At 32.8% G+C, this 23,575-nt stretch overlaps 1 protein-coding gene across 4 annotated transcripts in view; it reads left to right on the forward strand.

Annotated features, from left to right (window-relative positions):
* Positions 1 to 23,575, forward strand: part of 5-HT2A (5-hydroxytryptamine receptor 2A) — an 809,891-nt gene that overhangs the window by 515,365 nt on the left and 270,951 nt on the right. For all 4 annotated transcript variants that reach the window (XM_075379873.1, XM_075379875.1, XM_075379874.1 and 1 more), the window contains one exon: positions 272 to 1,222. In XM_075379873.1, coding sequence (XP_075235988.1) covers positions 490 to 1,222 — 733 coding nt within the window. In that variant the 5' untranslated portion in view covers positions 272 to 489. The remainder of the gene's footprint in view (positions 1 to 271; positions 1,223 to 23,575) is intronic.

Consider the following 23,575-nt stretch of genomic DNA (forward strand, 5'->3'; position numbering starts at 1 on the left):
GAATCAACACTTTTGAAATAAACAAAAGAGGTTATACCAATAGGAATGCTTTCAAACAGATTATATTTTGAATATCAGGATTACCAATTTGAATATTAGAAAGTTTAAGTTTATCTTGTTAAATAATTTTTTCGTTGTTCTCATTTGTCTCTTTAAACTATTAAACGACACTCGTATTACTATTATAAAATATTTTTTTATATTATTATTATTATTATTATTGTTATTATTAATAAATAGTATTATTTTTTTTTCATTTCTTTTGTTTCAGATTATCTTCAAATATATCATATTTGGACAAAGAAATACAAACTATCGTTAAAAGAAAGAAGAAGAAGAAGAAGAAAAGCAACACAAAAAAACGATGTTATAATATATTCGAATTTAAAAGTATATAAAAAAATATATAATTACAATATGCTACATAAAATGATTATATATTATTGTAATAAAAAAGGTGAAATCTTGTCAAAAAGAAAAAAAAGATAAATGCATACGAAGAACAAAGAAAAAAAAATCATGGATAATTATACAGAATTAAATCAGAATTATATATTAAGTAATGCTAGTACGCTGATTAAGCAGTTTAATTGTGATTTTAATCAAAATGATAATTTTACGTTAATATGTAATGAAACGGTTAATAATTATAATGAAAGTGAGAATGCAAATTTTACGCGATTTAGATGCGATGGTGATAATAAACTAATCGGTGATGATTTTGAAAACAGTATTATTTGTACGACATATGAGAATAATAACGATAATAATTCGACAAACAACAGTAATTGTATAGTAAATGTTTTAAATTTAGTTTTACCAGAATCGTTGAACGCGACAACTTTATTGATAGAATTAAAGAACAATTTCTGTTATCATTTACAGAAACTAATATTACAGTGTAATAGTAATAATGACGATTTGTCGACCGATTTTGATAATCGATTATCAATTAATTGTACATTAAACGGTATACAAATAACAAATAAAGAATTATTTTCGGTCGAATCGGGTGCAGAACAGCAAAAATACGAGTGGATGTTTTTATTCGTATTATTTTTCATCGTGGCCGGAACAGTCGGTAATTTATTGGTGTGTCTAGCAATCGTATTGGATAGACGATTACATAATGTGACAAATTATTTTTTATTATCATTATCAGTTGCCGATCTACTAGTCAGCCTTTTTGTAATGCCGCTTGGAGCTATACCAGGATTTTTGGGTAAGTCGCTATTCAATATATTACACGAGGGGTGGCGAAATTGTAATGCGCACTGGAACGTAACGGGAGAACAAAATTCGCACAAGATAGCATTGCCGCTACAATGATAAGATTGATATCTCGTATAGTTTTATTCACCTACTACTAACATTTCAAAATTTGTCGATCCTCTCATTTCTCTTTTTTTGTCAGTCACCGTTTTTATGAAATCGAGTACGCCTGCTATGTTAACGGTACTAAAACAATGTTCTGTAACTTGAATTTTTAGATAGGAAAGAATCTGTTGTGGACAACACATGACTTCCTTATACGTCTACTAAATTACATATACGCATTTTTAAAAGCGCATAAAATTTTATTTCATTAATAACTTCCGATAATTTTTTTTAATTTTAATAATTGAATTATCATTTATCGTACTTTTTTTTACGATCAAAGTATAATAATAATTAATAAATCGATATATTTAATGTTAAAAAAAGTTAAAAAAAGATGAAGTCTGATCGGAACCGATGTGCCTTCCCAAATATTCAAATATTTCATTAATTAAATTTTTATTTGGCTATAACTCTGGAACCGATGAAAATAAGTACCGCTTATGATATACCGTTGAAAAGCTCTCGATCAGGGCTGATATTAAGGGTTTCATTTAAATACGGATGATGAACTGAAGGACGCAGCGAGTGAGGTCGTGGGTCAAAGAAAGATCACCAGTATTCTTCATTGACGGATGAGAAAACTAGTTCACTGTTGAGAGAAATGTTTAATTGTATAAGGTGGCCGCGTCGAATAAGTTTTTGTAGATGTATTTTTATACATTTTTTTTATTTCATTTGACTAACTGTTTCATTTGCGAGCTATGAGATGATGCGCATTAGATTTCAGCCATTCCTCGTTTACATCTTTTTTTAAATTAATTTTCAACGAACGAACAATTCGTTATTGAATTCAATGTGTGTGTGTGTGTGTGTGTGTGTGTGTGTGTGTGTGTGTGTGTGTGTGTGTGTGTGTGTGTGTGTGTGTGTGTGTGTGTGTGTGTGTGTGTGTGTGTGTGTGTGTGTGTGTGTGTTTTAACACTTTTTGGGTTCTGATTTTGATTTCAAATTCGGATTAAGCATCGTTAGAGGATTATAAAAGTGACACGAATGGTTGCGACGATCGACAGTCGGGTTCTCCTTAAGATCGACACCAAAATTAAAATGTTGTAATAATCATTACTCAATAACGACGTTAGCTATAAAGTTCGTTCAAACGTACTAATGTAACATTTAATAAAGTATCAATTTTTAAATAAAGTGTAAGACCTCAAAATGGCGTAAAATCTTAATTATTTAAAATTGAAAATAAATTTGCCATATACAACCAAAAGTTAGCCTATGTAGGACTCCAATAGAGATCGATTAAAATCACAACAAACTCATTTACGCCACCTGCAGAATTTTAAATTTTAAAATACAAAAACGTGTAACTTTTTAATTGTAACAGATAATGAAAAGGAACCGAGGTCATATAAGACTACAGATTATATCCAAAAAAATTACTATGAAATTGTAAACCGTACGGTAAGAGTCTCGCAGATATAATTTCTTCCGGTCAAAAAACTAAAATTTCTGTAATAAAAATAAAACTGTTTCTTACAGAACGATACTGGTATAATAAAAGGTAAGACATTACTATTATTACATAATAATAATATAGTTATATAATAATATTATAGGTTTTTTTTGTTTTTCTTTCCGTAGCGGAGGAAAAAGCTCTGCCAGCCGCCGTCAGGCCCGCACTGATGGCAGTGCGGGGCTCTCACCCGCTAAAAAACCTCCCCTTCTACCATGCAGGGGCCGGATCTAAGCCGTATGGTATGTACAGCCCCTGCATGATCACCCAGGCACTCTACTATCCGAATCCGTGTGACCGGAAGGCGCCCGCAGGGGCATTATAGGTATTACATTTCTATTATCAAAATCTGTTAATTTAGAATTTAAAAAAAAAAAATACATTTTCAATATATGTAATATACAATAATAGATAATAAACAACGTTTAGGCGTTCCATATAATTTTTTTTTTCCCCCCAGACCGGTTATCCGATTAAGTATACTCGGTCTGGGAGAGTGTCCTTTACTCTAAGAAGGCCTTTCCGCCCACCGGCTATAATTCCGGCACGGCAGGTCGGCCCCCCCCCCGGTCGGATCTTTTGTTACTTTAATTATTTGCCTGCCTCAAATCCCCAGGTACGAAGCCAGGTCCAGCAAAGCTGTCCCCAGCCCCACCCCAGGGACCGGGTCTCGGTCTTTTTTATGCCTGCCTCAAACCTCGCAGCCGGGGAGCCCGCCCCGGCTATGCCGTTTCGGACCCCGACTACTAGGCCGGGTCTCGGTCTTAACTTTATTATTCCCCGTAATTCCGATGTCCTATGCCGTTGAAGTGACAAATTGCTAGTATCCTCTTCTTTTACCTTCCTCTTCTTTCTCCTTCATGACAGTGTAGGTGAATTTTTCAAATTTCCCCCGATTTTCAAGGCGTTCCATATAATAGCAAAAAAAAGTAAAAATTTGTTAGAACTGTCTTACCGGCCCGATTTCATTTATTAAACGACTAATAATCTTAAGAGTTGTATTATTTCTGTAAATATATGTATTGCATATAAATGAAATCGGGCCGGTAAGAACTTTGAAATAAATTATTCTTTTTTTTTGTTTGTTATATGGAACGCTTAAACATTGTTTATTATCTATTACATATATTTAACGTGTATTTTTTTTTTAAAGAAAATTCTAAATTAACAAATTTTGATAATAGAAATGTAGCTTACCTTTTTTTGACATCAGTAAAATTTTGTTAAAAATAGTTTTATTTGTATTACAGAAATTTTTGTTTTTTGAGCTAAAGAAATTATATTTGCGAGACTTATCGTACGGTTTACAATTTCATTGTAATTTTTTTTTATAACACTGCGTTTTATTAGATTATTATTTTTTTTTTTTTATGAATTACAGAACGCTATATTATTGATTTATTATTAAAATCTATTGCTTTTCTAGAACAAACAAATTGAATTTCACAGCCAATTTTTTTTGTTGGTAGTCATATCATTTACTTCATACCATATTTACCTTTTTTAATAAAACTAATATAATGACTTTCACGAATCGAAGATCCGTGATGTAATATTGCACTTATTACTTTGAAAGTGTAACCCTCGATTTTTATCGTATCCGTGGATACTTTTTATATTATTATTAAATGAACTTATTTTTATTTCTCCATCAATTAGTTCAATTAATTCTAATCGTAGAATAAAAATTTAACCGATCGAATTTATTTCTGTTTTATGTAACAAATCTTTGTTGCCAATTTTGCAACACTTTTTACTGTTCGTGTTTTTTGTGCTTTATTAGCGGCTATAATTTCTTGTAAACTAATACTTTTATTTTTTTTTAATGAAGCGATGGGAATTAAAAATATGTTTCATTTTCAGTACTTTCATTTACATAAGAGCATTTACTATTAAAACAAACTGTAGTAAGTTTTCTTTTAAACTTTATTATTTCAAGTACATTTTATTATTGCACGCTACCTAGTTCTATCAAGTACTGCTACCTAGCGCCGCGATTCGTAAACCCACCTTTTTAAGTGACATATTCGAGGTTGGAGGAAAAAAACGTTATGTAACAAAACTCGAGGTATTTTTTGAAAGTATTCTTTATTACAAATCTAATTGAACTGAAATATAATGTTTTCCCGCTTATTTTTTTTCCCCCGTTTTCATTTCACTTTTAGGTTAGGTCATATTTACAGCTGTGAACATAGTTCGTTGGCTTCGCCGTGCCGTCCAGTTCTGCGAACTCTTACCGGCGAAGTTCTAACGAACGTTTTGATTAAAATAAATAATATTTTGAGTATATGCCACCAAATAATGGACATTTGACTTAAGGGAATTTTAAAAAATAAAAATATTTGCTTAAAGACTTATGTAACAGTAATTTACACTGTTTAGCTTATAAAACACTAAAAATTATTAATTATAGTGAAACTCCAATTCATATATCTTTAATCGTTTAAGAAATATAATTAAACAGTAATAATAATAATAATAATAACTTTTCTTTGCGAAATTCGTACTAGATTTTTCATTAATGATTGGTTTAAAATTAAAATGACTTTATTGTTTTAAATAAAATCTTTGAAGATAGAAATTCATGTACAGATGTATCACGAAGTTCTCCCGAGACCTTCATAATCTATTCTACTCGTGGCAAAAAATATCATATAATAACAAAAAAAAATCTTATAAACATCTGTCCTAAAATACTTCGTTTGTGAGTTACGGCTAGTGAAAGGTTTCGCTCGGATTTCAGCTACACTGTTAAAATGAGGTTGCACTGAAATTTTTAGGAAGTTAATTAAGAGTCAGAATACGTTATATCGTATGCTTCGTAACCTGGAAAATCGAATAAAATAGGTTCCAGTACCTTATCTGCAGTAGTTTTTGTATAATCTGGGTTGAAAACTAATAAATTGGGTTACAAAATCCTGTTTTTTATGTTTGAGGTACAATAACTTGTTAAATGGGTAATAAACAGGTAAAATTTTTATATAAAACTTGTAATGAATTTAATTCTGAACAAAATAGTGTAAAATAAATTGAAAATACAAAAAAAAATTAGAAATTTATTTAGAAACAATACGTTACTACTCAGGAAACATCGTTACTCAGGAAAGTACTTATGGTTTTTGACCTAAAAAATCGAATAAAATAGGTCCCGCGCCTCAAAAAAAAAAAAAAAAAAATACTGATTACTTTGTTTTAAAATCTGTTTTTATGTATTTTTACCGTTTAACAGGGTACTGAATACCAATCTATCTATCATTTATAAATACTATAATAGTAATGAATTAACATATATATATATATATATATATACATTTATCATAGTACTGGTTTGCTTGGAATTTCTCCCGCCACCATCCCATCCGATCGCCTTAAACCATAAGAGCGAATGTCTGTGCCACAGACGGCTACTGAGCCTCGAAACAGTTTAGAGATCAGTATCCTAAATAGCTCCTACAGCTAACCTATCAGCGTGAGTGGACTAAGCGCGGTGCCATACACCACCAGCTTACATGTCCCCACCACTCGTTTTTCATATATTTACTAAAATGGATAGGCGCCCCCGTCAACTACTAAAAATGTATATGACATCCATAAATCAAAATTTACCCGACCGCACTTCACCATTTTAAATCCGTCCATTCGCATAAACCGATTCGTTGCGACTGAACAAGAACGTACGTGACCTTGAGAGGTAGAATACCAGTTGCGGTAAATAAATTATTTCTTAGGAAGCGCATACCGCGTGATTTTTTAAACAGTAGCAACACATTAATTGCAGTGAGAGCTGGATGGATTTCTCTGATGAGCTATAGGTTGGTATAAGATAAAAATTAATTAATTTCTCAAACATGGTACCGCTGATATTTGATTACACTAGTAGGACCGAGACAGTCATGACTGTTTTTAAATTTTAACTATGATTTTTGAACTTTAACTTAATTTAACTGCTGATTATGGCTTCCAAGTAAGCCGAAAGATTTAAAGTACGTATCAACGCACTGGTAAGTTGGATTATATTAATTGTTAATTAAAAATTAATTAATTAATAATATAATTTTGTGATATGGATATCGCTTAAAGGTTAAAACTGTACTGGAAGATAGATTGGAATATATATAAAACTAACCGGTCAAGGCTTTACCCCCTGGGCCCCTTCCTGTGTTTATTAAGACATGCTCGTAAAAATCATAATGGTAAATAAAACTTAAACCCTGTTCAATTTTTTTTTAAAATAAGTGTATTGTAATTTTTTCAGAGAAGGAGTTTGGTCAGTTAAGAACCCGAAATTTTGAGTATTCAGATGAAGAAGGTTTCAAAATAGTAGCCTTCATCTTAAAAATGCTAGTTATAATTGGTAACCCGTTCTTGGTACGGATATCGCTCGGTTTTTAGTATTACCCGACGACCATCACTGACCGTACTTATTTCTTTTTTTATGTAAATTTCATAAGAAAGCTACTTATTGTAACGGGTACTATGATTCGACTTCCGGAAAATTTCGACATATCTTCGCGTTTCACATTCTCCAGACCCCAAAACCACGGTTAGTTCAAAAGTTTATATATTCATTTATTTATATATATATATATTTCACTTTCTTGTGGACACGATAACGGCCGTAATTTTACGCCATTCACTTTCAACTTGGTACCCAAAATGTCAGTCGAGTTTGTTAATGGGAAAAATTGATTGATGGGAGTGGAAATGGGTGGAAAATCAAAATTTTTCAATCTTAACTATTAGATTTTATAAATTTTAGACTATTAGATTTTTTCAATCTCAACTTTAAGATTGAAATCTTTTTATCCCCCTACTTATCATCGGTGAAAACTCTACCTCCGCCTTCCGGCGTGCCGAAAGGGATTTTTTTTTTATTTTATGTTTTATACTCAAGTAACCGGAAGCAGGTACAGCCAATTGCGTCGCGAGCGAGCGCGCGCGCGCGCGCACACACACACACACACACACACAGAGAGAGAGTGGGAGAGAAACTGTTTCTTCAACATAACCACTGTGGTTATGTTGGTTGAGCCGCCGCACCATATACCGTTGCAATCCTTAAAAAAATCGAAATTAAAAAAAAAAACCGAAAATGGTTTTTTATATATTTATCTAAATAGTATTTGCAAGCTCAGTTCTACTGAACATCTCATTTAATATAGACGCAAATAGGGACAATTTGCAATCATTTTTTTCAAAATATTTTACCTTCTTAATTCTCCTTAATGGTGTCGAATTTCGAAAAATTTAGTAATTTGTTTTTAAATATTCATATGAAGATTAAATACACGATAAACCAAGTTGATATCTTTATTTATTAACGACAAATTAAGAAATGAAAAAAAAACCTGAAAAATTCAATACTACTCCGCTTTAATCCTTTTAACTCGGAATTTCATAAAAAATCCTTTCTTAGCGTACACTTGAAACACAGGAAGAAGAATGTGTATACTAATTTCATCGATTTATATTTAGCAGTCTTTACTGGGCGTTGATTATGAGTCAAGTCAGGACATCGTGTTTTATAGGTATAGATATTGTAAATACGTTAAGGTTAAATGATTAGCACAGAAGAGAGAAGAATTATGGATAGCGTAAAACCGGTTAAATAAACCTACATATTTTGTAGGTAAAGTTAATTCAAAGCTCATAACATCGATATGTTAATTACTTTTGTATGTATTGTTAGTTACAAAGGTAAAATGAATGGCAAAGCGTAGACTGAATAAAGTGCTAAATATATTTTTATCTTGTTTTACAAAGCTATATATTTTTCGTTCGTTCTACATTACATAGGATAAAAAGGTTAATTTGCCGATAAATCACTATTACGTAGTATAACTATTTATTTATAAAATAATATTATAAAACCTTTTGTAAAAGATATATTTTATAAAATCCGTGTAAATAATTAGACGCGTATCAGTATTATTTTAATTAAACTGTCATTCATTTTATAAATAAATATATATATTAAAGTTGCGCAAAAACAATTTAAAATTTAATTTAGGATAATTTCATGTTTTTAATTGATTAACTAACAGTTGACGTAAACAACTGATCAAATGTTAAATATTTAAAAAAAGGACGTAATTATTAGAAAATTCATCAATTTATACAAAGATTCATTACAATGTATATTGTTGCTTTTAAAATTTTAAAATCTAAATACAAAAAACTAATTATTTCAAATAAATTAAAATTTATAGAAAAAGATCTAAAATCGAAGTGTTAAACAATCATAAAAATTATTTACAAAAGAAATATATACAAGTAGGCATAAATAAAAATAAAAAAATATTGCATAATATAAATATTATATTACAATTTTGCAGTTACAGATAATACACTTTTTCATCGTTTTATATAAATACCAACTGCAGGAAATAAATATATTATATAAAGATTTTGTGTGATACATAATTTTAAAGGTTCTTTAAGACAAGATAAATGGTATAAAAAAAAGTTGGTACGTTGTCTGTACCAAAAAATGCGGCATTTTTGGATTTTGAAAATTATAAAATTAATTAAAGTCCAAATAATAAAATTAAATAAAAATAAATTAAACTAAAATTTAATCTAATTTAATAAAAAGTTAAACTTTTAAAATTTAAAATAATTTAACACAAAATTTTTTTTTGTTCAATTTTAATGAGTAAATAAATAAAAATATTGTCACCTAATCGTGTTTATCAGCTGATCATTGATGGCCCCTTGCTATTGTGGCAAAAATGAATCTTACTTGATTGTTGTGTAATATTCCATTTAGTGTTTCATTACTACACTGTTAGTTTCTTACTAGCTGCAGGGCGTGCCTACGACACGCCTCCGCAGCTAAGCCCTCCGGGAGGGCTATCCTGGCGGGCGGTGTCTCGGAGTGGGATTATTAGGTGTCCAAAATTGATTAACTCTTGTGCAAAAATATTTTTTTTTAATGATAAAAACTGATATAACGAATGTTATATCCCAGAAGGGGTTACGGCCCAGGCTTTCGCCGATGGCTGTCTCCTATTAGTTCGTGGTAACTCACGACGGCAGCTACAAGACGGCGGCTTTGTCAACCGCAGAGGGCTGGATGGACATGCAAAATTTAAAGATTTCTGTGCCCAAGACGAAGTACATGCTTCTCAAGGGTGCAGACAAATTATCGTACAGTCGGAACCCCCACATTAAGTACAAAGGCTGTGTAATCAGCCGAGTTAGAGTTCATAAGTACCTAGGTGTTTAGTTGGTGTTTAGCAACCAAATTAAGCAAGTAACGGCGGACACCGTCTCAGTGATGCAGAAACTTAGGAGGATTGCTCGGAAAGACTATGGGTTGTGGGGCCGTCAAATGTACACGTTGTACCGAGAGGTCATTGAAAGTATGACCCTTTACGTGGCGCCCGTTCGGGCGCATAAGTTGGATATGAATAGAGCACTTGTTCAAAATTTAAGGAGTGCCCAGCGCAGAGCCTTAAGTGTGCACACTAGTGTTTTTTAAACAACCTCGTACGAGGCTTCCATCGTATTGGGGATGGCTCTCCCAATCGATTTAGTGGTGAAAGTTCGGGTAGCCATGTGGAAGTTGCGAAGAGGAAGGGAGGCCGAGGTATTTGGGATGCGGTTTCGGGCCGGGCCTGTACCGAAGCGGAACGGTGATCTCAATGCACCGGTTATAAATTTCGAACAGTTGCCCATCACCCGCCTGCGTAGGAGGTTTTACAGCCTCGCGATGGATGCATTGCAGCAAGAATGGCACGCCACGACTAAGGGTAGGTCCTTGTATAGATTTATTCGGGGCTTGGGAGGATGGTATCCTTTCCTTTGTTTTTAAGGGCAACGGGTGCCTAGGTGCTCTCCAACCACGCGAATTTGAACCAATATTTGTTTTGGTTCCGCCTGCAGCTGATGAGCTGTACGTCTGCAGGGAGGTCAACATCATGTGTTCGTTCGACTGGAACCCAAGAGCTGGGTCTTGGGGAGGGCAAGAACTTAGGCTACCCTGGACCTTAGTGGTCAAGGGGAAAATTGGCCGATCATAAGCGAAGAGGCAATGTGGCGAGCCTCATTGTCGGACCGTGTGGGTGTTCCTTGATGCCATTGTGTTGTTCAATCGGCATCAGTAGTTTTTCCGGGAAAAATGACTCCTACCGTGCTGCTGTGGGAAGCTACCCGAGAGTGATGGCTCGGCACCAGCCAATAAAGCTCCAAGCGCTTTAATATGATGGATAGGTACTTGCTGGCTATCAGCGACCTAGGCGTGGCAGCGAATTGCTGTCTTGACAATATAAATTAATTTATTGAGTGTCATATATATTTTATTAGTTGCCGGGTTGCGCCTACCAATTTTTTTTTTTTTTTAGTAATATATGACACGTGAGAGATGGGACACAAAGCGAGTGATATGTGGCACCACGCTTAGATCGTTGACGCAATTAAGTTAGCTCCAGAAGCTTGTTAGGACTGGTCGCTTAACTGTTTCAAGGCTCAGTAGCCGTTTGTGACACAAACATTCGGTCTTATGCTTTAGGGTGACCGAATGGGGTGGTGGCGGGAGAAATGCCATAATCGAATGTTAAATTAGGATTTAAATTTTGGGCTTTAATGAACACTTTTGGTCCAGTCGATTGCAATAAAAAGGGGTTATGCACAACTAGATGTTAAAACAGTCCTAAATCAAAAATTTCAACATCCTACGGTTTTTGAGTTATGCCAGATACATACGTACGTACGTACGTACAGATGTCACGCCGAAACTAGTCAAAATGAATATTTTCTTTGAAATCTGAAATTCGAAATTTTTCGCTATCACAATACTTCCTTTACTACGTACAAGAAAGTAAAAAGATTGTTGATTCTAGTGGTGTAATTACATTTTTTCTAAGATTTTTTTTTTTTTTTTACGATACAGTTAGACTGCAAAGTCATCGGCCAATTGATATAACGATGCTACCCTACTAAAGGACATTTGTATGTGTGTCTTTGACCGTCCATCTTAGCTGAGAACATATTTACATAATTGAACATACTGTCAAGTGATATGTTTTTTTTTTCTTAAATTTTTATAAACAGTATGCAAGAAGAAGTAACACCAACAAATAAATGCAAAAAGAAAGAATATGCTTACATGATAGAATATACTGCCTTTCAAAAAATCATAAGATTTTTTCTTAAATGTGTATAAACAATAAATAACAATTATAAAATAAATTTTACCATCGTAATTCATTCGTTCAGTATAGTAGCAAATCTTAAAACATAACTATTTTCGATAACAAGGAACACAAAAGATGGCATTTTCACACACGCTACAAATCATTCATCTCATCCTCTGAAGTAATGCTTAACTGTGGACTCGGAGGTTAAACAAAAAAAAAAAAAAAAAAAAAAACTATTTTCGATAGATATAACACATATCGATACATATAATTATCCATTTATAATCGTATATATGATTTTTTTTGGTCTTGTAGTTATTATTAAATATACACATGCAAAACACGTGAATCAAATCAAATGATAAGCAATAATAATATTTAGAAGAATTTTGAACCCTATATATCCTCCTTAGCAATTTCCTAATGATAAAATATTATTATGAGGGCATGTTATAAGGAAAACTTACATCCTAATGAGAAAGGCTTCTTAACTGAACGATGATGAGTACTTTTTTCGCCACCCCTTGATCAATTTTCATCATTAAAAAAAAAAAAAAAATCATTTTTACAGAAGAGGTAATCAACTTTAGACACCTAATAATACTATTCCGAGATGCTGCTCGCCAGAGCAACCCGTCCGGAGGGCCTAGCTCCGGTGGGCGTTCCTATGACACGCCTCATCAGTTAGTTAGTTTTTATCAGTCGCCAATTACATTTAAACATTCTTTTCTATTTTAATGGATAACAGTCTGATAACAGTTTTCATTATGGGAGATTTTTTTCTTTGATTATACAGTGAAAATTATCATAGTGTGTTTCGTCGCGGCCATTGAATTTTGAAGTTCCTATTAATCCATCACCATTGAAATGTTAAGTAAAAAAATTCCCTTACCGACTAGACATAATGAACTAGTACCACATCCTGTTATAAAATGCCAGTTCATTCCTTACCGGTCGATCGAAGCCGGGGAGTAAAATAATTTTGAACCATTTAAAATATGAAATGCTGTTAATTCTTCCTTCATTAAAATAATGGTCATATCACATGCTTTTCAGATGTCGCTGTCCATCTCATTAAATGCAATGAATAGTCTGTAATTTCCTCTAAAAAAATTGAGCATGTTTTTTACACCAGAAATACCGGACCGAGATCTATTACTCATTTAAACTCATCGGAAAATAAAATCGTTTCCGGAACTGAACATCGAGAAAATCCCCAAGAAGGGCTTTAAACCAAATTTTTCTTAAATTCATGATTCGATCAGAAAGTTCAACAATACGAAGTAGTTATTTAAACTCAAGATCATTTCCATTATATCTTAAAGGTAAAGGGTATTTTAAAGGTTGAGTAAAATAAGTAAATAAGTATTTATCTCTGAAGATCTTTCCCTCATCAGCTTAAGAGAAAATCATTAACAGAATTCTTCAACAGTAATAAAGGTATTCAATCGACTGGAAGAATGTCCAGATCTTTTAAAATCGAAACGTGATCCGGTGGAAAAGGTGTTTGTTTTGTTTCTCGTTTTTGGAATGTAACTAGCAATTAAGCTTCCTAACCAAAGCGTTGAACGAATCTGTCTTTTATTGTTTTCATTTGCACTTGTACATTCACTGCATGCAAACCCATGCAGTAAGTCTTTATTCAATTAAATACTTGCTTGTAATACTAATTTTTACTTGAATAAAATGAACAAAATAAAATTTCCCACTGAACACTTGAAAATAGCATCAACTACTAAAAAACCTGTAATTTTGTCGAACGATTGAAGAACGTTGATTAATATATATAAGTGATCTTTACGATCACTTATATATACATTGTTACCAACCTTTGTTAAATCACGGAAAGAGAATTTTGACCCTCTTTGTAGATGAATTTTTAAAATAGTAATTTAGCTGTACAACGTTACCTTGTTTACATATTCGATATTTATCGAAAATACGAATGAATTTTAGTTCAGTATCTTATTTATATATTATTTTTAATTTTTTGTTGAAAAAGGAAAAACGTTATTGTACTACGTTTTAACAAAATATACTATGAAATCAATATTCCATATATGTTTTATATATAACCCAATTATTTTCTTGCGATTGGAGTGCTGACAAATACATCATTCTGTTTTTGTCAGGTATCATAAATTATTTGATGATGTGATCCAGGTAGTGGCATGAACAAAATTTAGCGGTTTTGCTTAATTGTGTTTATTATTTCTTGTTTTTGGTGTTTATTGCTAATTATTTACGATCATGTAGTTATATTTAAGTCGCTAACGATTATAATTGTTGATGCTACTGTAAATAAAAGTATTAAAAAAAAATATATATATATATTATCTGCATAAATTCGTTTTATATTTGATTTAATTCACCATGCGATGTGTCTCTAATCGACTTGTTAAATTAAAGGAAATAATTCATGCAAACATATGCCTAAAGTGCTTCGTTTGCGACTTATGGCTACTGTATATTTGGTTCGGATTTCAGCTACTTAATTTTTAAAACGTTAATTAAAGAAAAAAATTAGTGATTAATTATGGTTTTAAAACCGGAAAATCGCAGTCTACAAGCCAGGTGGAATGCATCCACGAAAGGGAGGTGGACGCATCGTTTGATCGCGCACATTGACCGATGGACCGGGAGGAAGTTTGGCGAACTGGGATTCTGGTTGACACAGTTCCTGACTGGCCACGGAGTCTTTCGTTCATACCTGTGTGGAGAGAGAAGAGCTGAAGACCCCTTCTTCCCCCACTGTCGGCAGTTAGACACGCCGGAACACGTGATATTCCAGTGCCCGAGGTGGGACGAGGAACGCCGCGACTGTACTGCCGTAACTGGGCATCTCGAGGTGGGAACCATCATTGGAACGAGGTTACGCAGTTCGATGGACTTCGATACTGTGACGGGTTTTGTGTCGTGAATTCTTCAAATGAAATATCGTGAAGCGAGGGGGTGAGGGACAGCTCCGTACGGAGCTGCCGTTCGCCCGTGCTTGCACGGCTGGACGGTGGAGATGAAGTGCGGGGACTCTCGAGCCCCTGAGCTTAGTCCCGGCGGGGCCGTCCCTTCCGGGGTGTCCCCGTTAGAGGCAAAGCACAAAGGACTGCGTCCCGGTTGCTGGCTGATGGCGGCCGGGAACGGCATAGCCGGGCCTGGCGTTTCCTTCGTCTGGCAACAAGAGACAAAGGCACCTTCCGGAACCGCGTTCATGCTTAATTGGGGGTTCCGGGAGGCAGGGAAAATATCGGAAATTCAAATAAAATAGATCCAAGAACCGTATCTGAAGTAGTTTTTTTAGAAATCTGGGGTGATAACAAAGAAATTGGGATAAAAAACCCTGTTTTTTTATGTTTGACGTATAATAACTTTGTTAAATTAGTAATAAACACATAAAACTTATAAATAAAACTTGTAGAGAATTTAAATTGTAAACTAAATTGTGTAAAATAAGTTGAATAAAATAAGTAACAATTAGAAAAATTGAATTTCATTTATAAACAATGTAATTACTGTTTGTCAGGATAGTATTTATTTAAAGTAAAAAAATAAACTTAATTCTTTTTGGAGGATGTAAAAAGCTTTTTTAAATAAAATTTCCAGTTAAAAATTTAAAAATCTGTAAATTATGCAACAATTGCTAAAATAAAAATAAATAAGTAAAAATTACTTACGTAATTATTTGAAAAATTATTATTTCAAATCATTCTGTAAGGTACATTAACTATATCGGGTACTGTGAACTGTGCTGTCGTTAGCAAAGATTTTCTGTTTTCTGTAACAAAAAGACATACTCTGCGCAATTAATTGTCCGCATTATGAATATGGCTGAGCAATTTAAGGACAGCCTGAAAAATAATTAAAAAGAGCAACAAAAGCAGTACGAAAGCGTGCCAGGAAATGTGTTGAAAATGGCGATTAGTAAATATTAATACGTCAATATATTAAAAAAAGGAGATGAAGTCGGATTCGAACCGATGTGCCTTCCCGTTGTAAGATCCAAATATTTCATTAATTAAAATATCATTTGGCTATAACGCTGCAACCGATGAAAATATGTACCACTTATGATACGTCGTTGAAAAGCTCTCAAATCAGGGCCGATTACTGCAGTTAAAAAATCTAAAATCCAGATGTTTTGGATTTTGGGCTTTTTGGACACTTTTGATCCAGTCAATTGTAATCAAAAGGGAAGATGCACAATTAGATGTTATAAAAGTCCTAAATCTCAAAATTTCACCATCCTACGGCTAATCGTTTATGAGTTATGCGATATACGTAGTACGTACAGACATCACGCCGAAACTAGTCGAGATGGATTCAGGGATCATCAAAATGGATATTTCTCGATCACAATACTTCCTTTACTTCGTACAAGGAAAAAAATCACAAAATGAAAAATAAAAATGGAGCATAATGGGAAACACAAGTAACCATATAGCGCGGGAAAAGCCGCCGTGGCGATACTAGTATATTGTTACATAATAATGCAAAATTAAACGAAATATCAACTTCGGTTTTTGTTACCATAAAGGATGATATTTCGTTTTGATGACGAGGAAATGGCTATTAACCTATATGTTTTGTTTTATGTACCCCTGTATTTTGCTGAATATTACAAAGAATAGCAATTTCGTAATTCTCCCTTAAGTACGACGTAATACCTCACATCCATTTGTATATCACATTATCAGAATATATGAACAGGGAATATATGTGCAGAACTGTATTGAACATGTACACACAAATAACAAAGTTTGATTGTATGCGGTTTTGTCTTTCGTGGTTGTTTTGTGATGGATTCAAACAACTATAATAATGTCGATTAAATCCTTTGTTTGAACCGATTGATTGAATACGTAATTACAAGGTATTAAAACGTTTTTGTAGTAGTTTATCATATCACGTACCATTAATGTAACCTTAAATCAAAACGCAATAAAAATTCTGATAACAAAGTTATAATGCTTACACGGCATTGGTTATTTATTCTTATACAGCGAAAAAATAAATATACGTGAAAAAAATTATTTAAAATTTCATTTTTGGGAAAGGGGATAATTTATGATGAAGCTTTTTTGCAAAATTATTATTATATGTTGAAATATAACGAAAAAAAGTTTTAGAAATTCAAAATATCGGGGGGTTTAAAATTTTTGATTTTTCATCGTTTACTATGGAAGAATCTGAAGAAAAATTCTACTAAAAAAAGTACAAGCAATAAAAAGCTACTTAAGATTGTTTCTTTTTTTCGGGGGGGGGGGGGTTGAATTATGATGATATTTTTCTGTATTATATTTTTAATATTAAATTTTAAATAAACTAAAAAGATTTCAAAAATTCAAAAAAAAATAATTGATATTTTTAGACTTTGATCCGGACCATCCTTAAATATTTCCCCCAAACTATATTTTTGAATTTATCGCATTACTAAGAGTAGTATGCCTTGGAAGACATTAAAAAAAAAATTAGTTGAAAACATTTAATAAATAAAATGATGCCTTTTTCGATTTTTAGGGAAAGTGAAATGTTCGAGAAAAATATTTTAGAACTGGACATCTTCACTTGTAATGAGGCTTAATATTAATTGGAGTTATATTTTAAAATTTGGAGAAAGTTGACCCTAAAAACCAAACTCCATTTCCCTGTGGATCTTGACCCCAAAATTTTACCGTAAAACTTCCACATATACACAAGTCTCTATAAAATTTCATCAAAATCGGTTCGTCTAGTCAAAATAAGCTTCAAACACGCCAACAACCGCACATACCTTTGTTTCTTCCTGTTTAGCCCCGGGAGTGCCTTCAAGCAACTCAACTCGGCTCGCCGGTTGGATCTCGTTTCTGTGCCCAGCTAAGCCGTCCCTGGCCACTCCCACTCCAGAAGCCGAGACTTGGTCTTAACTGCCCACTACCTCCGAGAGGAACCCGACCGGGTCTCGGTCTTACCAGTACAACAGGAGGGTGACAGAATCCCCGTGCCTCATCATCATCGACCGTCCTGGCAAGCCCGGACGAGCGGCGATTTCGCAGGAGGCTGTCCTTCAACCCTTGCCTGCCGATCTTTCTGTCTGAGGACTGAGGTTATAAACCCCGAGTCTGCAGTAAAGTTGTAGTGAAGGTGCTTTGTAAAATTAAGTTCAACTAAATTTTGAAATATTTTTTTGAAATTTACGGAAAAAGTCTTATATCTAATGTTGAAAATAATAATATAACAGTAGGAGTAAAAAAACAGGAAAAACAAGTACTAATTCAGAAAGATAATCAACCCCGACCTCTTAAAATCAAAATAAATGTTTTTTGTTTTATCTCTCTTCAGTTTAAATATTTTTCCAAAATTTATTGAAAGTTTATAATTCATATATATATAGATCTATCAGGAATTTTCTACAACTTTTTTAAAATACAGGCCCCGACCCTAAATGTTTTTTTGAGAAGTTTCTTTCTCTTATTTTAGCCTTTATCGAAGGAAGTTTAAATTTAGAGAAAACTTTACGTAAGTAAATTTTTTAAGTTTAAACTATATATAAATATTTTTAGAAAAATCTTTCTTATAATCTATTCGTCCACCGGGCTGGTCTAGTGGTTAGTTAACTTGCAGTCGGAAATCGGTTCTTTAACAGCTGATTTTTGAAGTCGAAGTTTCTAAAGTATCAATCCTAGTAAAAGGTAGTTTTTAAACGGATTTGAGTACTAGACACTGGAAACCGGTGTACTTTGTTGGTTAGAGTGCAATTAACCACGCATTACAGGAATGGTCGGCCTGAGTCTGGAAAAGGCTACACCACATTAAATGTCACGCATACATCATCCTCATCACATTCCGCAATGAGGGGAGGGGATGGTTACCGTTCACAAGTTGAGCAGATTACAGCGTACACATTAGGGAAAAAATTTATTCCCCACCACTAAAAATTATACATTCTATTTTTTTTTTTTTTTTTTTTTTTGGTTCTAACTCTTTAAATTCTTACAGTCAAACCTCTATGTAACGAAATCGAGAATTCCGGGAAAAATCGTTAAGTAGAGGTTTTCGTTAATATCAGTGTATAAAGCTAGCATTTTCCCAAGCACTAAGGCACTTCCCTTTTGACATTGTATACGGCACACTAAAGAAACAGTACAGTACAGTGTAATGGAATCCAAAGAGAGACCTACCGATTAATCTCAGGAAAGAGTTTGCTGAACTGTATGTATGGGCTGAACAATTAAGAGAGTACGTGTTTAAATGTTTTCTAAGAATTCTTTTGTTATCTATACGTACTGTAGATAAATGTCTCGTTTAGATAAGCAAACAAAATTTTCCACAGTAATTTTAGTTCTCTGCGTTAGTTAATGGATTTCCGGAAATTCCGCTACTTTAATGTATAGGTAATCAGAGTAACTGCGCCGGCCTCGGTGGCGCTAGTGGTAGCTTCTCGGCCTTTATCCAGAGATCCCGGTCAGGCATGGCATTTTCACATGCTACTTGAAAATCATCTCATTCTCTGAAGCAATACCTAACGGTTGTTCCTCAAGAAAAACAACAAAAGCGGACAGTAACTGCAGAACACACGTTTAAATCTTTTGTTAGAATTTTATTGTCAGTGCGTCATTAGTAATTCTTGGGATTTTTTGCTTTACCAGTTCAATAAAAATAATTTTTCATTAATGACCATCGTCAAGAATACTTTGTGTTTGTATAAGGTACAATTTAGGTTCGAAAATCAAAAGAATAACTACTCTAAACTCACAGATGTCCAAAATACTAAATTTAATGTCTTGTTTTTTTAAAAAAACATTTCGTAAAAATTACTGTATGTTACTAGATACTGTATTAGGTAAATATACATTGGTATCATTTCGTTATACAGAGGTTTGAATACGTTACAAGTAAATTTATACATAGTTTTATTATAATTTCACGGTGCAGTAAAAAAATGGTAAACTTTAGGTTTTCTGACGAAAACCTAATCGAGTTCGTTATATGGAGGTTTGACTGTATTATTAAAGAATGTTTTTTCTTTGGCACCTGTATTATATTTCAGACCGGAAATGAGAAACAATTTATTTCATTACGTTCATAAAAGTTAGAATATTTCAATTTTTTTAATATTTAAAAAAAATTTTCCTTTAAATTATTATTTTTTTAAAATAGATTTTTCTGAAATTTTCTCCTCAGAGTAACAAATCTGCAAAGTTAAAGTTATTAAAAATTCATATTTTGGTAATCATGTCTTGACTGGCACAGCTTGGGAAGTCATGCAATACTTTGGCAATTTTTTTGTTTTAATGTACTGCAGCGACTTAAAATTAATATTAATTGCATTTGACATAATAATATTACGTAATGTTTGATAATATTCTTTTAGTGCTGATTTTTTATCGGGCTAGAATTTATTAAAAGAGATTAAAAAACAAAAAAAAAGTTTTCTATTATCAAAATCTGTTATTAATTTATAATTGTGTTTAAAAAGTAATACACGTTATTATGTGTAATAGACAATAGATATACAATAATAGAAACAAACAATGTTTAAGCGTTCTATACAACAAGAAAAAAATACTTTTCGTCACGGCGGAAGGCGGGGAGGTAGATTTCACCGGCACTAAGTAGGGGATAAAAAAAAATCCACCTTAAAGTTAAGAAAAACTTCAAATTTACTCAATACAACAATGGTTGCATCTGATAAAAAGTTTCACATGTTTAGCATAGAACAAGCTCCATCTTACAATTCCAGCAACATTTTGGTCATCCCTTGCCGTAAGCTGGTCATATCAAAAATTGTTTCAAAAAAACGTTTTGGATAATGTTTAAAGGACTAACGACCACCTTAAGCCGATTCGATACTATGCCTGTTAAGGTACGTATGGTTTTTTTGTCTTCAAAATCCCATTTCTTTCACCTTTCGTTAGATAGGTTTTAGGACCATATCCAAAGAATAGTAGAAACTTTAAACGAATTCAGTATTCTACTTAATAAGACATTTATAGCAACATCTTTTTTTTAAATAGCCACCCCATTTCCATCCCCATGATGCGATTTTGGCCTTAAACGAACGCGACCAAGGTTTTGGGTCGAATTATTTTTAGGGAACAATTTGAAAATGATTGGCGGAAAATTACATCAGTATCGTGTCCGCAAAAAAGTGAAATATATATAAATGTATATATATATATATATATATGAACTTTTCAGCTGGTTTTGGGGTCTGGGGGATAGAAAACGCAAAGATATGTCGAAATTTTCCTGAAGTCGATTTGTAGTACTAATCACAATATTTTTTATGAAATCTACCTACAATAGACAAGTGTTACAAAACTCTTATCGGCCCGATTTCATTAATATTTAATACACATCACTTTTTTTTTCTCTTTCTTTCCGTAGGGGGAGGAAAAAGCTCTGCCAGCTGCCGTCAGGCCCGCACTGACGGCAATGCGGGGCTCTCACCCGCTAAAAAACCTCCCCACCCTATCATGCAGGGGCGGGATCTAAGCCATATGGTATGTACACGCCCTGTATGATCACCCAGGGACTCTACTATCCGAATCCGCATGACCGGAAGGCGTCCCCAGGGGGTGAACGACGAGCGACGACTCCGAGGAGCCCCCGCCGCCCAACCGCAAAAGCTGGCCACCCTTGATCACCCGTCATCGAACTCCACGTATCTATAGATCCGCAACTGTTCAGCCTGTCGTCGCCTCTCTTCATCGGCCTTCCCTACTATCATTGATGTGATCGTAGTCAAGGTACATCCTCATTTGTTGCAATACACATCATATTTACAGAAATAATTCGATTCTTATAATTATCAGTTGTTTAATAAATGAAATCAGGCCGATAAGACCGCTTGTAAACTAATCCTAATATATATATATATTTTTTAATGAAGTGATGAAAATAAAAAAAATTCATCTTCAGTAAGTTCATTTACATAAGAGCATTTACTATTAAAACAAGCTGTAGTATATTTTCTTTTAATTTCTATTATTTCAAGTAAATTATCAAGTTTTTGTACGCTACCTAATACTATGAAGTACTGATATTTAGCGGCGCGATTCGTAAAGTCACCTTTTAAAAAAGAAAACTGGTGACATATTCGAGTCGCGCAGTTTATGAAATGGAAAAAAAACGTTGTCTATCAAACTTCACTGTATTTTTTGAAAGTAATTCTTTATTACAAATCTAATTTAACTGAAATATAACGTTTTCATGCTTATTATTTAATTTTTTTCCCCACTTTCATTTCACTTTTAGGTTAGGTCATGTTTACAACTGTAAATATAGTTCGTTGACTTCGCCATGCCGTCAAGTTCTGCAAACTATTACTGGCGAAGTTCTAATGAACTTCATGATGTATAACTTGCCAATAACCATAAAATATTTAAATTATTAGTTCATACGATGGAACTTCATACGACGGCTGGGTTTTTTTAAACCGAATTTATATTTTCAAAACACGACATATTCTGAATACGTCAATTATTCGGACAAGAAGGTAGTTTTTTTTACATTTTCTTCAAACGAAATATTTTATTCTTAATGCTGTGTAATATAATTGAATTTAAAATAAAAAAACAATAATATTGTTTTATATAAAGCTGGGTTTTTTTAAACCGAATTTATATTTTCAATACACGACATATTCTTACTACGTCAATTATTCGGACAAGAAGCTAATTTTTTTTAAATCTTCGTCATACTAAATATTTTTCTCTTAAAGCTGTGTAATATAATTTAATTTAAAATAAAAAATCAATAAAATTGATTAATATCAAGCTGGGTTTTTTTAAACCGCATTTATATTTTCAAAACACGACATATTCTTACTACGTCAATTATTCGACAAGAAGGTAGTTTTTTTTAAATCTTCGTCTAACTAACTATTTTTCTTTTAAAGCTGTGTAATATAATTGAATTTAAAATAAAAAAATCAATAAAATTGTTTAATATAAAGCTGGGTTTTTTTAAAATCGCATTTATATTTTCAAAACGTGACATATTCTGAATACGTCAATTATTCGGACAAGAAGGTAGTTTTTTTTTTTAAATCTTCGTCAAACTAAATATTTTTCTAAAATAATATACGGTATTGGGAAAATTTAGATAACTATAATATATGAAATAGGTAAATGTTAGGCACAATAGAATCATTAATCATGCAGAACACTGATTAGTAAAATAAACAATAAATTTGCTTTTTAACAGTGCATCATTCCATCATTATCTTTTATAATAGCCTTCATTAAATTTACTTTTCAACAGTCAACATTATACGAAATAATTTTCATTCACCTATAATAATAATAATAATGTAAGTAATTTTCACGTAGATTATTATGAACGCTTTTAATCGTAAATTTCCAGCTAAACTTGATTGAGAAATTTCCATTATCTAATTATTGTTATATTATAATGGTATGGACTACGCATTGCGTTAACTAAATACAAGGAATTATTTAATGAATATGCAAATATCTTTCTTTTTCCTGTGTGATTGTTTCTTTTTCATTTTTGATTATTAATCAAATAATCCAATAATAAAAACTGAATATTTTACACTGTACGTTTGAATTTAACATTTCCAGCAAGTAGACAGGAGTTCACTAAACGGAATAGTTTA

This window comes from Lycorma delicatula, chromosome 12 (assembly GCF_047948215.1).
Source record: "Lycorma delicatula isolate Av1 chromosome 12, ASM4794821v1, whole genome shotgun sequence".
Taxonomy (NCBI): Eukaryota; Metazoa; Arthropoda; class Insecta; order Hemiptera; family Fulgoridae; genus Lycorma; species Lycorma delicatula.